The sequence below is a fragment of the Corythoichthys intestinalis genome, chromosome 13 (genome assembly GCF_030265065.1).
Source record: "Corythoichthys intestinalis isolate RoL2023-P3 chromosome 13, ASM3026506v1, whole genome shotgun sequence".
Classification (NCBI taxonomy): Eukaryota; Metazoa; Chordata; class Actinopteri; order Syngnathiformes; family Syngnathidae; genus Corythoichthys; species Corythoichthys intestinalis.
The window spans coordinates 56,123,615-56,146,371 of record NC_080407.1 but is presented as its reverse complement, the minus strand read 5'-3'; the positions used below and the strand labels follow the sequence as shown (position 1 = coordinate 56,146,371).

Genomic DNA, 22,757 nt, shown 5'->3' with positions numbered 1-22,757 from the left:
TATTGTCACAGTCGGGAAAAGCCGTGGTTTAATTCCCTCGTCGCTAGACGGTTTGTTATTGTTTGGTGCATGATGAGCGAATTTGACACTTCCTGGTCGCGTTCAGGTACACGACTGCCCCCACATCTCATCTGTCCATCACGTCGTCCCCCTCACACAAATTTGTATGAGTGTTTGACACCTTGACGCAAGGTGTCTGCGTGAGGAGGCGTGAAAACAACTGGCTCCGGAACAGCTATGACTGACAGATGACGATGACGACGCCTGCCAGAAAAACGCTGGGCTTAAGCACGGGAGGAGAGCAAGAACTAAAAAGCATTCGGGAGGGGGCGGCTAAGCAATTGAGAGAACATTAAAATGAGGAAGCGCTGACTCTTCATCATCAATTCGTTTCTCTCTCATTTCGTAACGACAACATCGCGCTGTCACGCTCTGCTGCCTCCTTCATGGCCAGTCAGCTCCCCTCCTCATTTACACTCTTGCCGTTTGCAATCACACACCGAGCCACTGCCGTAATAAATGTCGCCGTTGAATATTTCATGCAGCACAAATATAAGCACCCGCAGGCCAACGCTGTCTCTCTCTCCCGCCGAGACGAGGCCGAGCAACACTGCCAATTGTTGCTTCATCAAAGATTCAGCAATCCGCTAAAGAGGTGACATGGATGAGGGAGTGATGGAATCTCACAGGCCAAGACCAGTGCCTAAAACACCTTTTCCCAGAACTTTCATCTTTCTCATACCACACTGGTGTCACATTAAGAAAATGTTTTTTCCATAACGGTGTCTTTGCTCGAGGTGACACATCTCCTCATAACCTGTTTCAATGGAATTGAAGTGCCTAGAGGTCTGTTTATATTGGTAGTCGGAAGATGCATTTTTTAAGAGAGCCGACACAAGGTCTGCATCTATCGGAGTCAAAAATTCTCAACAATTTTTTTTTAAGATTACTGCTGACATGAAGCTACAATGGTAAACTAGGCCTGCAAGCAGGATTGAACAGGCCCTCACACTTTGGCGCAATTCGGAGGGCACGCAGGTCAGGGTTGTGGCAGATCGTCCCCCCTCACATCATCTCCTAACTTGCTCGAAACTCACCTCTTTTTGGGGGGGGATTAAAAATTCATTCACACACCAAGGAGAAAAAAACCCTATTGAAGAGGGTCCTACAAAAAATGAGGCGCTACTGAGCTGTGCAGCTATGCCCTTATTCAAAACCAAAATGTATTCACTCTACGTTGAAAAAACAATAGGAGGGGCCTTTTTGAAAAATTCAAGGGGCCGCCACTGAGCCATTTTATTAGTTTTTTTTTTTTTTTTTTTGAGAGGTTGCAAAATTATCGAAATTTATGCCAAGCTGTAACAAATTTGTGCAACTTTTGGTGACTTTTCGAGCTTGTTAAAGCCTTAAATTCTGCTGCCACTAGTTGGCGCTACAGAGTTGATGCAAATGACCCATACAGGAGCCTTTAGGGTATGGCTCTCAACGAGCGTGGGAAGTTTGGCGCAGATATGTTGTATATCTGCCAAGTTATGACTGTTCGAAATTTGTGGTGAGACAAAGTGGTGAGTGTGTTTTCACTTTCCTGTTTGCTTCAACAAAACCTCAATATTTTTCATCAGGCACCTGTACACATGTCTAAAAGCTCCCCTGAAACAGGTTTGAGGTCAAGTTTTTTTTTTTCCCTAGGAGGAGGAGGGGCCGGTCTCGTAAATAAGGCCGTTTCCTGTTCCCAGCAAGTGGCGCCAGGCCTAATTGGTAATATTTCAATGCAGTCGTGCTCAGGCTGGGATACCTCTCATACATGTCAGATATGAAAAAGATTTAACGTTGTGTCAGGGAGTTATTAGTCATTTTCTGAATTTGGTGTTTTGCCAACAAAATGGCCGACTTTGGCACCCCGCCCAGGTCAGGCCCGTGAATGACACCTCACCATTTTGAAAACTAAATATCTCATATGTCTCCTGAACAGTCTCACCAATTTCGAAGATGAACCAACTAACTCCCTCGGTGACAAGGTCTAAAATGTCCACCCTGTAAATCGATAAAAATTTCACACGCGATCAAAAATACCCGATTTCTTCTTTGTTTTGGATTATGGGTGCAAGAGACTTTAGAGCAGTTCTTCACCACGTATCGACTCCCCAAATGTCATCGCTCTATGTTGAAAAAAAAAAAACGAATAGGAGAGGCCTTTTTTAAAATTTCAAGGGGGCGCCGATGAGCCATTATGTTAGTTTTGTAAACGTTGCGAAAAAAAAGTATCGAAATTTACGCGAAGCCGCATGTATCTGCAAATTTTTTGTGAGTTTTCGAGCATGCTCAGGCCTCCAGATTGGCCATTTTCATTTGCGCATTACAATAGGGCTCTCGCACACTTAGTGCTCGGCCCCTAATAATACAGATAGAGATCCATAATGACTGATTGCGAAGAAAAATACGCCACAGTGAAAAAGGGAGGATTCAAAATTTTCTCCCTCTGCCAACAGGCTCTTTGAGACTCTGCAGTCACTCTTCTGGTCCATATTTGGTCTGCTCAACCTCTATGTCACCAACGTAAAGGCTCGCCACGAGTTCACCGAATTCGTGGGAGCCACAATGTTTGGGACGTACAACGTGATCTCGCTGGTGGTTCTCCTCAACATGCTCATCGCCATGATGAACAACTCGTACCAGCTCATCGCCGTGAGTCATTCGTGCCCCCCTCCAAATGTAAAAATGATACATATCGGCACGTTGCTTCCCCATCAGGACCACGCCGACATCGAGTGGAAGTTCGCCCGCACCAAGCTGTGGATGAGCTACTTTGACGAAGGAGGAACACTGCCGCCTCCGTTCAACATCGTTCCCAGCCCCAAATCTATCTGGTACCTTCTCATGTGGCTCCACAACAAGCTGTGCGGGCCGGGCCAACCCCCCGGGGAGGACCCGCACAAGTGCGAGAACCTGCGAGAGTTCACGGTGAGTGGACCGGAGGCTAAGATGCCTCTGTAGAAACACAGCATGCAGTCGATCATCAGCTGTTTGTCCAGAAAGGAGTTGAACACAACACGATGGACACATTTAACAGTCCGGTTATCCCGCCGTAACACACACACACACAAACGCGCACAGGCATGTCGACTTCATCTGAAGTCAACCGAGTTATATAAGCCAAGCAGCCCACATGAGTTCACAGAGTACTGCAGAGATCTGATTGTACGTGTGTCTCTTTTCAACTGTGTTCTCGTGTTGCTAAATTCAAACCATCCATGCATGGAATAAATACTGCGGAGGCAAGATCTGAAAACAACAGTTCCTGATTTCCTTTCCTTCTCTCCCCGCAGGAGCGTCATGCCGACAGCTTGATACAGAACCAGCATTACCAGGTGCCTTACGTCAACCGTATTCCTACAAAAAGAACAAAAATCAGAACGAAAACTCCATTCGGTGGCGTCAAGCTCACAGTGCCTGACAAAAGTCTCGTCGCTTATCCATTTTGTAGAAGCAATTGCTAATAACCTGACTTTTAATTATTCAATTGGTTTCAGAAATGGCTCACATGAAAGCTGAGACCCTCCCAAATGATGTTGAATGTACAAAAAAAAAATTTATCATTCAATGAAGACTTAAAGGTCAAATTTTAGCAAGGCAAAAGTTTTGTCGCCTACAGAAAGTAGAGTGAAAATTGAACAAAAAATGTACTTCAAATACAAAAATATGTTACATAACATAATCGAATTAGGTAGTGGTGCTGTGAGATACAAATTTAATATTTTGTATTACTTCCATGGGCTTCGGCAAGGATTCATACAAGTTACTTATGAAGTCATCAAAGAAAGCAGTCTTGCATGCCTCCCAGAGTTCATCAACATTCTTGGGTTTTGTCTTCCATGCTTCCTCTCTCATCCTGTTCATGTCTGGTGACTGGGCTGGCCAGTCCTGGAGGATCTTGATCTTCTGTGCCTTGAGGAACTTTGAGGTAGTGATTGAAGTATGCGATGGAGCACCATCCTGCTGCAGAATTTGTCCCTTTTTATGGTTAGGAATGTAAGAGATTTGTTGATATTTCAGACTATTTATGTTGCCTTCCACGCTGCAGATCTCTGGCACACCCCCATTCTGAATATAACCCCAGACCATGATTTTGCCACCACCAAACTTCACTGTTTTGTGGCAAAAGGTGGATTTTTCAGATGAATCTTCCGTTGAATTACACCACAGTCACCGCAAATATTGGAGGAGACCTACTGGATCCGAGATTCACTCAGAAAACAGTGAAGTTTGGGTGGTGGCACAATCATGGTCTGGGGTTACATCCAGTATGGAGGTATGCGAGAGATCTGCATGGTGGAAGGCAACATAAATAGTCTGAAATATCAACAAATCTTAGCTGCCTCCTAAATTCCTAACCATAAAAAGGGACAAATTCTGCAGCAGGATGGTGCTCCATCGCATACTTTAATCAAGATCCTCCAGGACTGGCCAGCCCAGTCACCAGACATGAACAGGATGAAAGAGGAAGCATGGAGGACGAAACCCAAGAATGTTGATGAACTCTGGGAGGCATGCAAGACTGCTTTCTTGGATGTTCCTGATGACTTCCATCAGTAAATTGTAATAATCCTTGCCGAACCGAATGGATGCAGTCCTTCAAGCCCATGGAAGTCATACAAAATATTACATTTGGATCTCAGAGCACCACTACTTAATTCGCTTATGTGATGTAACATATTTTTGCATTTCAAGTACATTTTTTGTTCAATTTTCACTCTACTTTCTGTAGGTGACAAAACTATTTTCTTGCCAAAATTGGACCTTTAGGTCTTCATTAAATGATAAATCTTTGTTTCAGTGAAACAAATATATTGTTGTACAGTCAAATTCATTTGGGAGGGTCTTAGCTTTCATATTAGCCATTTCTGAAACCAATTGAATCGTTAAAAGTCTGGTTATTAGCAATTGTTTCTACAAAATGGATAAGCGACAAGACTTGTGTCAGGGACTGTATTTTGAGGTCGTATTCCGCAAATGAAGCCTGTCTACTTCGGACGGCGCTACTTTGTCATTGCTGCTTTGAAATGCGGCCAGTGTTGTCAAGGACTCCGGACTAATGCGTGGCGACGCATTCTGGCAGAGATGAGCGACAGCTCGCCGCATCGTCCCGCTTGGCCGTCGCAGGTGTTCATTGTGGGAGGAAGCCGGGCAAGCGGCGATTCTCTCCCACGTTGTACCGAATCCTAGCGAGATGCATTACATGAGGGTCATTCGGGCGACACGTGATTGCTTCCGTCATTAAAGCAGAGTTTTTAACAGGAGGTGATCCGGAATCTGGTGAAGAGATATGTGGCCGCCATGATCCGAAGCGCCAAGACGGACGAAGGCCTGACGGAGGAGAATTTTAAGGTGGCCGCCGTCCGTCATACACGCGGGGTATTCGATAAATGGAACTGTACTTTAATGTTGTTGCGTGTGCCATTTTAGGAGCTGAAGCAGGACATCTCCAGTTTCCGCTACGAGGTCCTCGATCTCCTGGGCAACCGGCGTCCTCCTCGCCGACACTACTCTTCTTCCAGCGACATGGCGCGTGACGACGGGGGCGTGGCGTCCGAGGACGACAGCGAGCCCGGCGACGCTTGCCAGAAGTCGAAAGGCGTGACTTTCACCGTGCCGCTGGAGGAGGACGACCGCCAGCCGACCCCTACGCTCGGAGTCTCCGCCTTGGTGCGCTCCATTTCCGGGATGAGCCGCGTGGAGCACGAAGGCGAGGAGGAAGGCGTGTGCTTCGGGGAGGAAGGGGAAGAAAAACCAAAGAGCAACGGTTTAAAGACCGCGGCGGTCCCGCCTCCCGACGCCCTACCCTCGCCGTTGTCGTTCTCCTCCTCGCTCTCCACCTCGCTCGCTCGCACCAAGAGCCGCCTTCAGCGGCTGTCGGCGCCGACGACCAAGGCGGACTCCTTCAAGCGCCTGTCTTTCCTTTTCTCCCGTTCTAAGCGCTCCGCCCTGCCCCTCCAATCCCCGCCCTCCTACACCATTTCCGACGGGCTGCTCCTACCGCGAGGGGGCCGCTCAGACTTGGGGCTGGGCCACGTGACCAGAAGCGAGACCCACCTGAACGAGGTGGGCCGCTCGGCGGACGCTTCCTTCTCTCCGCGGAGAACAAACGGACGTGACGCGCTCCTGACGCTGCCCCCGCCCCCTCCTTGTCCCTGCCAGTCGCTTCACTGCACGTCCAACATGTCGGAATCCAGCGCACGCCTCCTGGACTCTAGCGAGGACGTTTTTCAGGGCGGCGGCTTGGAAGCGGCGGCCGGAGGCGGGGTAATGATGATGATGGGCGGGTGGGTGGGGCCCTGCGACGACGTTATCGAGGACAGCTGCGAGGTCGTGGAGGACTCGGTCAGCACACAACTATAGAAGCGCGTTTGGCTGGCCTGAATTTTTCTTTGCTCCTACATTGCACAGGGATAAAGTCTGGATTTACATTGCGGGTCTCATTTTAAGCCCAAATCCCATTTTTACCCATGAAACAAATCCCATATCACTGTGTATACATTTCCCGAACACATGACCCGCATGCGCGCGCCCTCCACACGCACGTTAATACCTACACAGACACCTCGAATGTACAGTACACATTAACATCCATGTTTCATATTGCCAATGTACACCATATTTAATGATATATGGTTTTGCTGTGGTTTACAGCAGTTTAAGTCAATGCATTTGTTTTTGGGGCACTTTGACGACAGGAGATCCAACCGTTGGCTCGATCTCTGTCTAATAATGTACCCTGCCTTGGCTCATATCTGAATTGTGGCACTTGTTAGCCAAAACATTCTTGTACCATATTGTGTAAATCCAGGCTTTGGCGAATTTGCCATTGGGGAAAAACAAGGCTGTTTTTTTACACCAGCCGGTTTGCCGTCCACGTCAGAGTGAGTTCATGGCGTTTGCATGGTCTTCCCCAAACATTTTTTTCCTAGGAACTATGAAACATGCATGTCAGCTTCATTGAAAACTCAAAATGACGTGAGTGCTTGTTTGTGGCGACCGATCCAGGGTGAAAACTGCCTCTGGAAAACGAAAGAATGGACGTTTTGCTTGAGAAAAGACGTCATTTGTTTTTCCCCAAGTGCAACAGTCATAATTTGTGACGACTTTCCCGCATCGACATATACAGTAAGTGCACGTGTTCGCTCAAACAATGCGTTAGTTAGCTCATTTAATCCAATCAAGCTAGTTGGCCATCTTTCCTTTAGTTCTTTTGACTTTTTCATCTTTCACTTTGCAATAACACTGCATTCTAACCATCAAATAGCTTTCCCAGAAAACGAGATATTGGTGGGAGTCAACCAGCATCTTTGGGAGCAAGTTTGGACAAAGATGATGTCAAAGGCACGGCCCTTTTCCCTTTAACCATTTAAACGGCCTCCTGCCAGCATGCCGCTGGAAATCAAGTACCGGGACTGGTGCGAACGGAGCTTGACGAAACGGAACTGAAAGGACAAACGGAACTCCCGAGTCCCCTGACAACGCTGTGATAACCTGCACTCGCTTTCTCGTCTGTCTGCACCCATCAGGGCCACGGAACGACATTCTACGCCAATAACACTCATACTAGTAATAATTACACTAACAATAATAATATAAGGGACTATTCTGGTTTGTCTTTTGCTTATTTTTGAGTTGCCTCCAAAGTACGGCTTCTCGTTCAGTTCTTCCTTGACTTTCAATAAATCGACCTTGTTGGATTGGAAGTGGTTGCGTGGCGGGCACGAGTGTGGACGCGCTGCCGGTGGACACTTTTTGCCCATTTTTATCTCCAAACAAAAACGCTTTGGATCAAGTTACTCTTATTTCCACCAGCAGCATGGGCAGGGCAACTTATGCATGTTTAATCACGTTATGACGCACTCACACACGCACACTTTCTATCAAAACAACATATAATCTTAAAGGGAACTGGAGTGGTGCCTTGACCACGGGTAACAACATTTTTTAGAAATGTCATTGATTTTTTAATTTTAATACATTTTTTTCCTCACACATGATGGATGTAAGAATTTGAGGTATGAGCACTGCATGGTGGCAGTAAATTGTCACTTCCACTTTCAAACTAATAAAAGTCAATTACTCAAGCTTGTAATGGCTTCATGGGAAACCCCATAGACAGCCTCTAGACCAGACATGTCCAAAGTCTGGCCCGGGGGCCAAATGCGACCCGTGGTCAAATTTCATCCGGCCCCCAGCCAGCCTCTGTCATAAAATCAATAACGTCTGGCCCGCACACAGACTAAATAATTTGGTCAGCATATGAAGTAGCTTACACACTAAATGCTACTCCTCATTTACCCACTGAAAGGCAGCAGCACTCTAAGCAACATTACTCCGTGTGACCCTTCCAATTTTCTAAAATGGCGACAACAACAACAACAAAAAAAGGAAGTTGACTGCGACGGCCGACGCTTCAAAGATAGGTGGAAATTGGACTATACTAAAATACGCAAAAACTGTCTACCTCATTTGCAGACACAGTCGCTATTTTTAAAGAGTTAAATGTGAGGCGATATTACCAAACAAGATGCGCTGACATGTACGACAAGACTACAGGGAACATCCGCAGCGAGAAATTGAAGCAACTTAAAGCTAGTTTAATTTCACAAAAGCAGTATTTCGCAAGAGCCCGAGAGTCGAAAGAGAACGCCACAAAAGCTAGTTGCAAGATTGTTAAAATTATTCAGAAAAAAATAACATAGCAAATATGACACACAGAATGGGTCGCTAAAATTCGCTTAAATAAATATATTGTTGTATGTAAAGGACGTCAGCCAAGATCGGCCCCCCACGTTTTTACCGCACCAAATCTGGCCCCCTTTGCAAAAAGTTTGGACACCCGTGCTCTAGACATACCCCAATGTGGGAATTATCTCCATCACAAGCCTTATCACAGTTTGTCACATGTAACAGTAAAATGTTGATGACCGTTTTGATCACAAAACAGTTAAGTGACACCAACATAATACATTAGCCAAAATCAGTGGCATATATTTTTTATCCTCTGCAAAGAATAATTTTACAAAGTAGGCTACATCAATGTCATGGATGACTTAATAGGGTTTATTTGGACAACAATATAAAATTTTGACATTTTTATTGCTGAAACATTTAAAGGAATAGAATAAAACAGTTTTCAACATGTCTACATTAATTGATTAAAATTCAATTTTGTTTAACATATCAACAGAGGTTACATTTAATCCGTTACATTAACTTCAATAACTTCTTGATATATATATACGTACAATCCCTAGCAAAAATTTTGGAATCACCAGTCTCGGACGAGCACTCATTTTATGTAGAACAAACTCAGATAAAAAGCTTAAAAAAATAATGAATTGGTTCAAAAGTGCAACTCTTTAGCATTTAGAAACACTAAAAGAAATGAATAAAAAACATTGTGGCTGTCCGCAAATGTTACTTTTATAGAGCAAGTGCAGGGAAATATAGAATAACTCCATTCTGAGGAAAGAATGTATGGAATCATAAGAAACAAACAAAGAAATAACAATCAAAACACCTCTAGTGTTTAGTGGCACCACCTCTGGCTTTTATGACAGCTTGCAATCTCTGAGGCATGGACTTCATTATTCTTCATCAATTTGGTGCCAACTCCCTTTGATTGCAGTTGCCAGATCATCCTTGCAGGTCGGAGCCTTGCTGTGGACCTTTTTTTCTTTTTTCAATTTCCACCACAGGTTTTCAGTAGTGTTGAGATCTGGGCCATTTGCAGGCCATGACATTGACTGGATGAGTCTTTCTCCAAGGAATGCTTTAACAGTTTTAGCTCTGTGGCATGATGCACTGTCATCTTGGAAAATGATTTATTTCCAAACATATTTTCAATTGTAAGGATAAGAGAGCTGTCTAAAATTTTAATGTAAACTTGTACATTTATTGAAGATTTAATCACAGCCATCTCCCCAGTGCCTTTGCCTGACATGCAGCCCTATATCATCAAGGACTGAGGGAATTTCGTTTTCTTCAGGCAGTCATCTTTGTAAATCTCACTGGAATGGCACCAAACAAAAGTTCCAGCATCATCACCTTGTCCAATGCAGATTCTTGACTCATCACTGAAAATAACCACCCAGTCATTCCTAGTCCACGATTGCCTCTCCTTAGCCCGTTGCAGTCTTGTTCTTTTCTGTTTAAGTGTCAATGATGGTTTCCTTTTGGCTTTCCTGTATGAAAAACCCTTTTCCTTTCGTCGAGTTTTCACAGTTCCTTCCCGTATCTTGACTCTAGCTTCCTCCCATTTCTTCTTCATTTGTCTTGTTGTACATCTTCTGTTTTCAAGACAAATGGTCTTTAGTTGTTTGTCATAATGTTTGGACGTTTTCATCGGTCTACCAGTACGCTTAACTTTAACAACCTTGCCATGCTGTTTGTACTTGGTCCAGATTTTCGATACAGCTGACTGTGAACAGCCCACATCTTGGGCAACCATACGTGTAGCGTTACCTTCTTCAAGAAGTTTGATAATCCTCTCCTTGGTCTCAAGAGACATCTCTCTTTTAGAGCCATGATTCTTGTGAATCCACTTGGTCCAGCAGCCCTCCAAGGTGTGATAACTGCACTGTTTTTAACTACTGACTAACAAGCAGATCTAATCTGAGGCCGGGGCCCAATTAAGGAAAGGAAATTGACTGGGTGTGTCTGTATTTTCTACTCAAAATGGAGTGATTCCATATTTTTTTCTTCAGAATGGAGTGATTCTATATTTATTTCCCTGCACTTGCTCTATAAAAGTAACATTTACGGACCACCACTATGTTTTTATTCATTTCTTTTAGTGTTTCTCAATGCTTAATAGTTGCACTTTTGAAGAAATTCATTATTTTTTCAAGCTTTTTATCCGAGTTTGTTCTACATAATAAAATGTCTTGAGTGAGTGCTCGTCCGATACTGGTGATTCCATACATTATGCTAGGGGTTGTATACTGTTGTACTGCGAAAAATCAGACACTATAAGGCATAAGCAGTTACAATCTGTGTCTCAAGGCGCCGCTCCGTGTTCACGGCAGCAAAAAGCTTCATTTAACTCAACTAGCCAATTCAAAAATGGTGCTTTGTCGCCATCTTGTGGCAGATATAGGCAATCGTATACCTTTCGGAGGGCATTTTCTGCAGTCCAAATTCTGTTTTTAATTCAAAACAATTGATTGCAGCATCCCAAGCCATGGCAATCTGTCAATTCCCCCGGACACTGCTGAGGTGATTGAAGTGGGCTCCGTGTTTATTAATTGGTCCACTCACATCATGTTGCCATGGAGACCAGTTTGTGTGTTGCCGCCACGGCGATTTAGGTTTGACGAGCAATCGCATCCAGCCAATCGCCATAATGACCTGCGGCGCGCATCACACCTCTTAAAGGGTCTCCCGCCTGCCAACTTGACTTAGAAGCACACTTATTGACGACCTATAAAAGCTACCCTTCGATTGATGAGCGCACCCACAAACTTTAGAATCAATCATTCTAATGCGTCAATATCGGTAATTGCTGTCAGGTTCTTTGATGCGTGTGTGTGTGTGTGCGCGCGCGCGCGTGCATGCGTTCAAGAGAAAGAACCAAAATGGGTCCATACGAGCGTGAGTTTGTGTGAATAAAACATGATGAAACCTCTCCCATAGGAGACAGCGCTGTCAAGGTGTGCGCGTCTGTGTTTTCTCATCTGCCTCTTGAGACAAATTTTCTCCTCTGAAGAACACACATGCAAGCAAACGGGACACTGTATTGTATTGACTTGAACCAGAAGATTAATGTTCCTACCACAAGAGGAAAGGCAAGGACGAATTCACACGGGGCACTTACGACAGCACGTTCCAACTCATCATAGTGTAGTACTGTAGGCGGATGCAGGTCTTTCAAGGAGGGAAAGTTCAAAGTGTGAGTGGAGGGGCTCAGTGTCACCTGCTGCTCAGTAGGGAAGTAAACTAGAGTGCCAGAAGTCAAGTCTCCAAACACAAGTAGCTACAATAGAAAAAAACACCACCAGAAATAGAAGCTCGGTTTTTCACTAGTCATTTTTAACAAAGCAAGTGTTGCGAGGACAATTATGAAAGTCTCCGGTTCAACTCAGAACAATGGAAAATGCCTCCCACGGATATGATTACGACGAGATCTGCTCATTTTGCTGTCAATCAAAAAGGGATCAGCCACAGGCGGATCATCCGATTATCATGCAGAGAAGCAGTCTTTAGCTAATGACTTTCACTGAAGTGGAACAATGCACTCTCAATTTTGGAGATGCACAGCGTCCTCATTGTTTATTGGTTTCGCAAATGAATGAAAAGAAGCTGATAAGAAGCTGATTCTCAAAGTTGAGCGCGTTGTAGCACATATTTCCGTGGTTCTTAACCTGGGTTCGATCGACCCCCCCAGGGGATCGGTGAGTAAGTTTGGCGAAGGTAATGAAACGCATTGATAGGCGAGTCAGAACAGGTGAATTTTGAGTTTGGATTGAAAAAGGGGAACCATGAATCCATTTCTTTTAACTGGTAGTCCTCGATCTGATGGGAGGAGGAACTGGTTTGCTCGCACTTGATATGAGGCAATACAACAGACCAATGGGCAGTATGGTCCCAAATTTTTCACCTGTTTTTAATTTTGAAGAATTTTGAACAGGGATTTGCGAAATTATTAGCTTGCTATCTTTTATATATTTAGGTTTCGAATTTGAGGGGGGGGGAGCCATTCGAGCCATCCATTTGGTCGCATAGACAGATACCATTGCTTAAAAGCAGACTGTAAATTACATGGACGCTGCGTCGAGAAATACCAACCCGTCATAAAAACATATATATTTAAAATGTTTTAAATTAGGTCTAAATAGGTCTGAATCAGTTTTGCCCTCGCAGCAAACCAAAACGAAGTCCATATCTGTTTTTTGTTTCTTTGTTTGTTTTTGCTACGACAACAAAAGCACATGAACAGGACGCACTACCGACTAGCAAGGGGTAAGTTCCTCTTTTCCAGAGCATGTGAAGGCAGCATTAGTCCAACCCCATTGGTTGAGCTGAGGACACTTCTTCCTCTCTGATTGGTTGACGTGTAGCCGAATGCGGAAGTGGTTTCAGCTGCAATGAGCCATCAAACGAAGCTCGAAACAATCCGTCTATGAACTTTTAAAAAGGTTATTACCTATTGTTTTGATTTCGACCAAGGCGGAATGACGTCAGTGCTTCGTTTTTTGCTCGTGGTGACCGTTGCGATTGCTGCGACTGCCAAGAACGATGGGGATGATGAGTGGGTTCATCTTCCGGACAATTGTGAAGGTAACCGACCAGCACACAACCTACTATGCACTTGTCGATGTGCAAAGTAAACCATTATTAACTCTACTAAAATAGGCATTCATATTTTGTGGTAGTTATTATCTACTGAAACAATGCGTATAATTAGTGCTGCAACGTTTAATCGAGTAATTCAATCAGGGAAAAAAGCGTCGAATCAAATTTTGCTGCTTCGAGAATAGAGTGACGTTGCAATGGTTTGTTTTGATGGTTTTGCATTTAGTTTTATTGAGTTGGGTGGTTCGTTGGTTTAGTTTAGAAGTATATTTAGCCGTTTTCTGTGGGAATATGTGTTTAGACGATTTGTTAAGAACGTTGTATTAAAAAAAGCATAGCATTTAAGATAGCAGACTTTTGCTATGCAAGTTAGCCAATTGTTCTTATGTTGTACTTAGATCCTCATTTTTTTTATATATCGTTTAAGGCTAAGGTCAGGTATTTTAATTTATTTTTAAATGCATTTACTGCTTTTGTAAAATGAAAGTGCAATCTTGCATAGTTTGAAGACACGCTCAGGAATTTTATTTTGTATTCTCATTTAATGCTGTTTTAAAAGTGTAATCTTATGCAAGCCAAAATATTATTGCAAGCACATGATTATTTGTTCAACATATCCTAAAATTTATTCCGCAACACAGTGTTCATAATCTGATTACTCAAAGTAACAAATTGACAGTTTAATCGATTACCTATTGATAGCTGCAACCCTTTATATAAGAATATATATATATATATGGTGTTATACTTGTATAGCGCTTTTCTACCTCTCAAGGTACTCATTATATCTTTATTTATTTAAGTTATATAACTAAGAATATTAATATTTTATTCATTTATTTGATGATTTACATTTTCAGTGTGCAAGTTTGTCAGCATCGAAATGAAGTCCGCATTCGACGAAACGGGGAAGACCAAAGAAGTCATAGACCGCAATTATCGCTTCATTGACAGTAAAGGAGCTCCACCCATCAAATACGTGAAGTCGTAAGTGCATGCAAACTGTTTTGCTCTCGATTCCCCTCTTTAAGTCCGTCCGTCCGCAGAGACCTGCGCTTCATCGAAGTGGTGGAGAACGTGTGTCAGAGACTGTTAGAGTACAACCTGCACAAAGAGAGAAGCGGAAGCAATCGTTTCGCCAAGGTCACTTGCGGAAACGACCGCCGAGCTCCATCTGGAAGACTTTGCTTAGATAAGCAAATGTGTTTTTTAACGCAGGGCATGTCCGAGACCTTCTCCACCCTCCACGGCCTGGTCAATAAAGGCGTCAACGTGGTCATGGACATTCCGTACGAGCTGTGGAACGAGACGTCCGCCGAAGTTTCCGACCTCAAGAAGCGGGTAAATAAGCGCGCCGGTCGGTCAACAAAATTCGTTTGTGAGTAAAAAGATCTTGCGTGCGCGTTTCAGTGTGACGTTTTGGTGGAGCAATATGAGGATGTGATTGAAGACTGGTACAAAGGCACCCAGGAAGAAGACTTAACCACTTATCTGTGCGAGAAGCATGTGCTCAAAGGAAAGGACACAGGTATTGTTGCAGCTATGGATTATTTAAGGAATCAATTTATCAACTAGTTAGTTTGAATAATAGAGGATTAACATTTGATGCTTTGCAGAATAAATTTTAGGAGATGTAAAACAAAGCCTTGCTAAGATTATGGTTTCAAAAGTGCATTAAATGGCAGTACAAAATAAAATTCCCAAGTGTGTCTTCAAACTAGGCAGGATTGCACTTTCATTTTACAAGAACAATAAGTGCATTCAAAAATCAATTTAAATACATGAGCTTAGCCTCAAACTGTATCAAAAAATAAATAACTGAGGATTGAAGAACAATTTGCTAACTTGCATAGCAAAAGTCTGCTAGCTTAAATGCTATAAAATGCTGTTTTTTTTCTTCCCTTCACAACGTTCTTAGCAAATTGTTTAAACACATATTCCCACAGAAAACTGATAAATATACTTCTAAAAGAAATAATGTATAAACTAGGGCTGTCAAACGATTAAAATTTTGAATCGAGTTAATCACAGCTTAAAAATTAATTAATTGTAATTAATTGCAATTCAAACCATCTCTCAAATATGCCATAGTTTTCTGTAAATTATTGTTGGAATGGAAAGATAAGACAAGACGGATACATACTGTACTGTATATGTTTATTATAACTATAAATCCACAAAATGGCATTAACATTATTAACATTCTTTCTGTTCAAGGGATCCACGGATAGAAAGACTTGTAGTTCTTAAAAGATAAATGTGAGTACAAGTTATAGTAATTTTATATTAAAACCCCTCTGTATATTTTCGTTTTCATAAAATTTGTAACATTTTCAATCAAAAAATAAACGAAGTTCACCTTCGTTGACTTCCACGGTGTCTTTCACTACGTAAGGTTGATTGTAATACACCACAAGGTGTCAAGGGCGAGTTATAAATTAGAGATTTAGTTTTTCTAGTGCGTTTTGCCTCTTGACTGACGCCAAATTTTTTAGGGTTCATTGTACCTTACATTCATTTGAGGGTTGACTTCACAACGTACGAGACCTCTGATATTGTGACTAAATATTGCAATCTAGTGTAGTGTAGTGTTGAGCTAAACAAAATGTTTGAATAGAGTTTGACCAAAGTCTGAGTAAGTTCCATGTGTATTTTGCATAGCTATTTTGAATGGGAATGCCGGTTCTCTTTGCATTGAGCCGTTTTTTATTTTTGTGAACATTATTTTTTTTTAGCGAGAGGAATATTATTTTTGTTGTGCTGTGAGCAAATGTTACTGTAGTGACTTAACTGTTCCACCCAAATGCATGATGGGAAGTTGGGCAACCATGACTGTCAGTGGTGGCTGCAAATAGTATATGTTCTGCGTTGTGTTCAGTGATGTGTGTTAAGAGAGAGATCATCTCCTGTCACTCTTCTCCACGCTGCTCGCCACAATAGTTATGATTGTTGTGAAAGAGTTGCCAAAGCCAATAAATGGCGCGGCCCCAATGAATGCGTTTCCACTTGCTTTTCTCTGCCTCTTAGCTCTCAATGAACAAAAAACGTGGCAATGCATTAGTGGGTCATTCTCCGCATGCGTTAAATATTTTAACGTGATTAATTATAAAAATAAATTACCGCCCGTTAACGCTATAAATTTGACAGCCCTAGTATAAACAAAGATATTAGCTTTAACAAAAACATACTTATGTCGGTCTGAACAGAGAGCAGCTGGATTCAACCAGGTTACAGGAATCGTGGCATATTCACTGTCGCCACTAGAGGGCAGAATTTTATTTTTTTCTTATCCAGTGGTCCTTAACCTGGTTTCAATCAAACCCCAGGGGCTCGCTAAAGGGTTCAGCGAAGGTTAAGACACACAGGGCCTTATTTCCGTACACTGACTAAAGTCAAAGTGTCGTTTTAGACTAGGTTTTGGACTGGTTTGCCCCCAATTCACAGGCTTCATTCCATTTCTTTCAACTGCTAGCTAATGGGAGGAGAAACTGGTTTGCTCAGTGAATGGTTGACCCACACTTGGTACTAGGAAGCATAACAAAAAAAATATGAGTCCTATTTTACACTATAAAAATAGTATTTGATGCAAGGATGTAACACTAAAATGAAAACCAAAAAAAATCATTTTCCAACGTGAAAATCAACAGCAAAAGGCACAATTATTTGTCGTGTATTTGAAATTTAATTAAAATTGGAATTTGCTCCGATATTCGCTTGCTGTAGCTTAGTTATATCAGTTTAGAATTTGAAAAAAAATATTCTAATATTTCATTCCAAAGGGTTTAGAGAATGCACATGTGAAACTTGCGGGGTTCAGTACTCTAAGCAAGGTTAAGAACCACTGTTCTAATCAAATTACCTGAGTTAATCGTTGTAGCACTACATACATAATACCAGGGGTGGACTTTATAATGAATTCATCTCGACAAATGAGAACATCTCTTTTGTTGAACGCTGCCTGTTCTTTTGGCAGCCTGCCTGAAGGAGGAGTGGAAACCAAACAGGAAGGGAGACCAGGCAGCCCTTGCGAATGATAAGAAAAAGAAAAGCAAAAACGTCGACGGTCAAAAAAAGGAGAAGAAAGTGAAGAAGAAGAAGAAGGCGGGAAAGACGGAGGGCGTTCAGCCGGAAGTGCCTCTGTCCGGGCCGAAGACGGAGCTGTGATAACTTTATGGCAGAACTTTTGTTACGATGAAGGAACTCTCCTACTGTGTGCTTGAGTTTGAATGTTCATGCTGTGTGTGTGTGTGCTATTTAATATGCATATCTTTGCTGTTGGGTGGAATCCTCGTACCTCTAAACACCATTCTGCTAAAGCTCGTTCAACACAACCTGAGAATCATACTGATAAAACTCACTCATTTTGCTGCCTTCCCAAACTTTTAGAACACTGAGCGATGCGCAAAACAGGAAACGGAGCACTTGAACTGATTGGTGAAAATTCACTGTGAAAATCCATTGTGTATTTAGATAGATGTGGTTTGCACCCAAAAGCAATGACGTATGCGTGCACATGTTTAGTGTGGAAAAAAAAAAAATTCAATTGTTGTTGTGGCTTTTGTCTTGAAATAAAGTTTTATATAAAAGTCACACGCTACAGTGAGATGATCATTTCATACATGCACATTCATTAACCCTTTTTAAGGCTTTTTGTTCCGGGAAAAAAAGTGACCATTTATAGTAAGGCTGTTTTCTTAAAAACAACCATGTATAAGAAGGCTTTTTTTTCTGTAATAAAAACGACCATGTATAGTATTTATTACAGGAAAAAAAGCCTAACGACCATGTATAGTAAGGCTCATTTTCAGACAAAAACAACCATGCATAGTAAGGCTTTTTTTCTTCATAAAAATGACCATGGCTAAGGTAAGGCTTTTTTTTTTTTCGATTAAAAAAAAAAAGACCATGTATAGTAAGGCTTTTTTCTGTTCACAAAACGACCATGTTAAGTAAGGCTTATTTTTTCTGTTCAAAAAACGACCATATAAATATATATATATATATAGTAAGGCTTTATTTCTGACAAAAACGAACTTTTTTTTTTTTTTTTCAAAAAAAGACCATGTATAGTAACGCTTTTCTTTTCAAAAAACAACCATGTAAGGATAGGGCTTTTATTCTTCAAAAAACGACTTTGTGTAGTAAAGCTTTTTTCCCTGACAAAATTGACCATATATTTTGTTTCTGTTCAAAAAACGACCAGGCTTTTTTTTTTTTTTGACAAGCTTTTTTTTTTGTGACAAGAACGACCATGTATAATGAGGCTTTTTTTATTCACTAAAATGACAATTGTAAGACTTTTTTTGTGTGTGTAAAAAATGACCATGTATAGTAAGGCTTCTTTAAAAAAAAAAAATAGAAAAAAGAAACGACCGTGTAAAGTAAGGATTTTTTGTAAAAGAAAAGAAACGACCATGTATAGTAAGGCTTTTTTTCTTCATAAAAACGACCATGGCTAAGGTAAAGCTTTTTTTTTCGATTAAAAAAAAAGACCATGTATAGTAAGGCTTTTTCTGGAAAAAAAAAAAAAGGCCATGTATAGTAAGGCTTTTTTGTAAAAAAACGTAAGTAAGTAAGGCTTCTTTTGTAAAAATGACCTTGTAAAGTATGTGTTTTGTAAAAAAAAAAAAAAAAAAAGACCATGTATGTTTGTAAAAAAACGAGCATGTATAGTAAGGCTTCTTTTGTAAAAAATGACCATGTACAGTATGTATTTTGTAAAAAAAAAAAAAAAAAGACCATGTATAGTAAGGCTTCCTTTGTAAAAAACGACCATGTATAGTAAGGCTTCTTTTGTAAAAATGACCTTGTAAAGTATGTATTTTGTAAAAAAAAAAAAAAAAAAAAAAGACCATGTATAGTAAGGCTTCCTTTGTAAAAAACGACCACGTATAGTAAGGCTTCTTTTGAAAAAAAGACCTTGTAAAGTATGTATTTTGTAAAATAAAAAAAGACCATGTATAGTAAGGCTTTTTTGTAAAAAAAGGACCATGTATAGTAAGTCTTTTTTGTAAAAAACGACCATGTATAGTAAGGTTTTTTTGTAAAAAACGACCATGTATAGTAAGGTTTTTTTGTAAAAAACGACCATGTATAGTAAGGCTTTTTTGTAAAAAACGGCCATGTATAGTAAGGCTTTTTTGTAAAAAACGGCCATGTAAAGTATGTATTTTGTAAAAAAAAACGACCATGTATAGTAAGGCTCCCTTTGTAAAAATGACCATGTAAAGTATGTGTTTTGTAAAAAAAAAAAAAAAAAAAAAAAAGACCATGTATAGTAAGGCTTCCTTTGTAAAAAATGACTATGTAAAGTATGTATTTTCTAAAAAAAAAAAAAAAAAAGACCATGTATAGTAAGGCTTCTTTTGTAAAAAACGACCATGTATAGTAAGGCTTTTTTGTAAAAAACGACCATGTATAGTAAGGCTTCTTTTGTAAAAATGACCTTGTAAAGTATGTTTTGTAAAAAAAAACAAAAAACAAAAAAAACATGTATGTTTGTAAAAAACGAGCATGTATAGTTAGGCTTCTTTTGTAAAAAATGACCATGTACAGTATGTATTTTGTAAAAAAAAAAAAGACCATGTATAGTAAGGCTTTTTTGTAAAAGACGACCATGTATAGTAAGGCTTTTTTGTAAAAAACGGCCATGTATAGTAAGGCTCCCTTTATAAAAATGACCATGTAAAGTATGTATTTTGTAAAAAAAAAAAAAAAAAGGCCATGTATAGTAAGGCTTTTTTGTAAAATTGACCATGTAAAGTATGTATTTTGCATTTAAAAAACGGCCATGTAAAGTATGTATTTTGTAAAAGAAAAAGACCATGTATAGTAAGGCTTCCTTTGTAAAAAATGACCATGTAAAGTATGTGTTTTGTAAAAAAAAAAAAAAAAAAAGGCCATGTATAGTAAGGCTTTTTTGTAAAAAACGACCATGTATAGTAAGGCTTTTCTGTAAAAAAACGACTATGTATAGTAAGGCTTCTTTTGTAAAAGATGACCATGTAAAGTATGTGTTTTGTAAAAAAAAAAAAAAAAAAGACCATGTATAGTCAGGCTTTTTTGTAAAAAAAGGACCATGTATAGTAAGTCTTTTTTGTAAAAAACGACCATGTATAGTAAGTTTTTTTTGTAAAAAACGACCATGTATGGTAAGGCTTTTTTGTAAAAAACGACCATGTATAGTAAGGCTTTTTTGTAAAAAACGGCCATGTATAGTAAGGCTTTTTTGTGAAAAACGACCATGTATAGTAAGGCTTCTTTTGTAAAAATGACCATGTGAAGTATGTGTTTTGTAAAAAAAAAAAAAAAAAAAAAAAAGAAAGACCATGTATAGTAAGGCTTTTTGTAAAAAAACGACAATGTATAGTAAGGCTTATTTTGTAAAAAATGACCATGTAAAGTATGTATTTTGAAAAAAAAACAAAAAGACCATGTATAGTAAGGCTTCCTTTGTAAAAAAATGACCAGGTGAAGTATGTATTTTGTAAAAAAAAAAAAAAAGACCATGTATAGTCAGGCTTTTTTGTAAAAAAAGGACCATGTATAGTAAGTCTTTTTTGTAAAAAACGACCATGTATAGTAAGGTTTTTTTGTAAAAAACGACCATGTATAGTAAGGTTTTTTTGTAAAAAACGACCATGTATAGTAAGGCTTTTTTGTAAAAAACGGCCATGTATAGTAAGGCTTTTTTGTAAAAAACGGCCATGTATAGTAAGGCTTTTTTGTAAAAAACGGCCATGTATAGTAAGGCTTCTTTTGTAAAAATGACCATGTGAAGTATGTGTTTTGTAAAAAAAAAAAAAAAAAAAAAAGAAAGACCATGTATAGTAAGGCTTTTTGTAAAAAACGACCATGTATAGTAAGGCTTCCTTTGTAAAAAAATGACCAGGTGAAGTATGTATTTTGTGTTTTGTAAAAAAAAAAAAAAAAAAAAGAAAGACCATGTATAGTAAGTCTTTTTTGTAAAAAAACGACCATGTATAGTAAGGTTTTTTTGTAAAAAACGACCATGTATGGTAAGGCTTTTTTGTAAAAAAAAAAAAAAAAAAAAAGGCCATGTATAGTAAGGCTTTTTTTGTAAAATTGACCATGTAAAGTATGTATTTTGTATTTAAAAAACGGCCATGTAAAGTATGTATTTCGTAAAAGAAAAAGACCATGTATAGTAAGGCTTCCTTTGTAAAAAATGACCATGTAAAGTATGTGTTTTGTAAAAAAAAAAAAAAAAAAGGCCATGTATAGTAAGGCTTTTTTGTAAAAAACGACCATGTATAGTAAGGCTTTTCTGTAAAAAAACGACCATGTATAGTAAGGCTTCTTTTGTAAAAGATGACCATGTAAAGTATGTGTTTTGTAAAAAAAAAAAAAAAAAAGAAAAAAGACCATGTATAGTAAGGCTTCTTTTGTAAAAATGACCTTGTAAAGTATGTGTTTTGTAAAAAAAAAAAAAAAAAAAAAAGACCATGTATTGTAAGGCTTTTTTGTAAAAAAACGACCATGTATAGTAAGGCTTTTCTGTAAAAAAACGACCATGTATAGTAAGGCTTCTTTTGTAAAAAACGGCCATGTATAGTAAGGCTTTTTTGTAAAAAACGACCATGTATAGTAAGGCTTTTCTGTAAAAAAACGACTATGTATAGTAAGGCTTCTTTTGTAAAAGATGACCATGTAAAGTATGTGTTTTGTAAAAAAAAAAAAAAAAAAGACCATGTATAGTCAGGCTTTTTTGTAAAAAAAGGACCATGTATAGTAAGTCTTTTTTGTAAAAAACGACCATGTATAGTAAGTTTTTTTTGTAAAAAACGACCATGTATGGTAAGGCTTTTTTGTAAAAAACGACCATGTATAGTAAGGCTTTTTTGTAAAAAACGGCCATGTATAGTAAGGCTTTTTTGTGAAAAACGACCATGTATAGTAAGGCTTCTTTTGTAAAAATGACCATGTGAAGTATGTGTTTTGTAAAAAAAAAAAAAAAAAAAAAAAAGAAAGACCATGTATAGTAAGGCTTTTTGTAAAAAAACGACAATGTATAGTAAGGCTTATTTTGTAAAAAATGACCATGTAAAGTATGTATTTTGAAAAAAAAACAAAAAGACCATGTATAGTAAGGCTTCCTTTGTAAAAAAATGACCAGGTGAAGTATGTATTTTGTAAAAAAAAAAAAAAAGACCATGTATAGTCAGGCTTTTTTGTAAAAAAAGGACCATGTATAGTAAGTCTTTTTTGTAAAAAACGACCATGTATAGTAAGGTTTTTTTGTAAAAAACGACCATGTATAGTAAGGTTTTTTTGTAAAAAACGACCATGTATAGTAAGGCTTTTTTGTAAAAAACGGCCATGTATAGTAAGGCTTTTTTGTGAAAAACGACCATGTATAGTAAGGCTTCTTTTGTAAAAATGACCATGTGAAGTATGTGTTTTGT

General features: G+C 39.5%; 2 protein-coding genes across 5 annotated transcripts in view; both read left to right on the top strand.

Annotated features, from left to right (window-relative positions):
- trpc5a (transient receptor potential cation channel, subfamily C, member 5a) overlaps positions 1–8,120 on the top strand; it is a 95,207-nt gene extending 87,087 nt beyond the window's left edge. For all 4 annotated transcript variants that reach the window (XM_057854072.1, XM_057854074.1, XM_057854073.1 and 1 more), the window contains 5 exons: positions 2,490–2,685; positions 2,752–2,961; positions 3,327–3,368; positions 5,296–5,385; positions 5,464–8,120. In XM_057854072.1, the coding sequence (XP_057710055.1) occupies positions 2,490–2,685; positions 2,752–2,961; positions 3,327–3,368; positions 5,296–5,385; positions 5,464–6,396 (1,471 nt within the window). In that variant the 3' untranslated portion in view covers positions 6,397–8,120. The remainder of the gene's footprint in view (positions 1–2,489; positions 2,686–2,751; positions 2,962–3,326; positions 3,369–5,295; positions 5,386–5,463) is intronic.
- Positions 8,121–13,078: 4,958 nt separating this feature from the next.
- On the top strand, positions 13,079–17,994 carry cnpy3 (canopy FGF signaling regulator 3). The gene is made up of 6 exons (XM_057854081.1): positions 13,079–13,317; positions 14,193–14,319; positions 14,379–14,475; positions 14,551–14,673; positions 14,743–14,860; positions 17,306–17,994. Exons 1-6 carry the CDS (start codon positions 13,212–13,214, stop codon positions 17,494–17,496), a joined length of 762 nt encoding a protein of 253 aa, XP_057710064.1. The 5' UTR covers positions 13,079–13,211; the 3' UTR covers positions 17,497–17,994.
- The last annotated feature ends 4,763 nt before the right edge of the window (positions 17,995–22,757 follow it).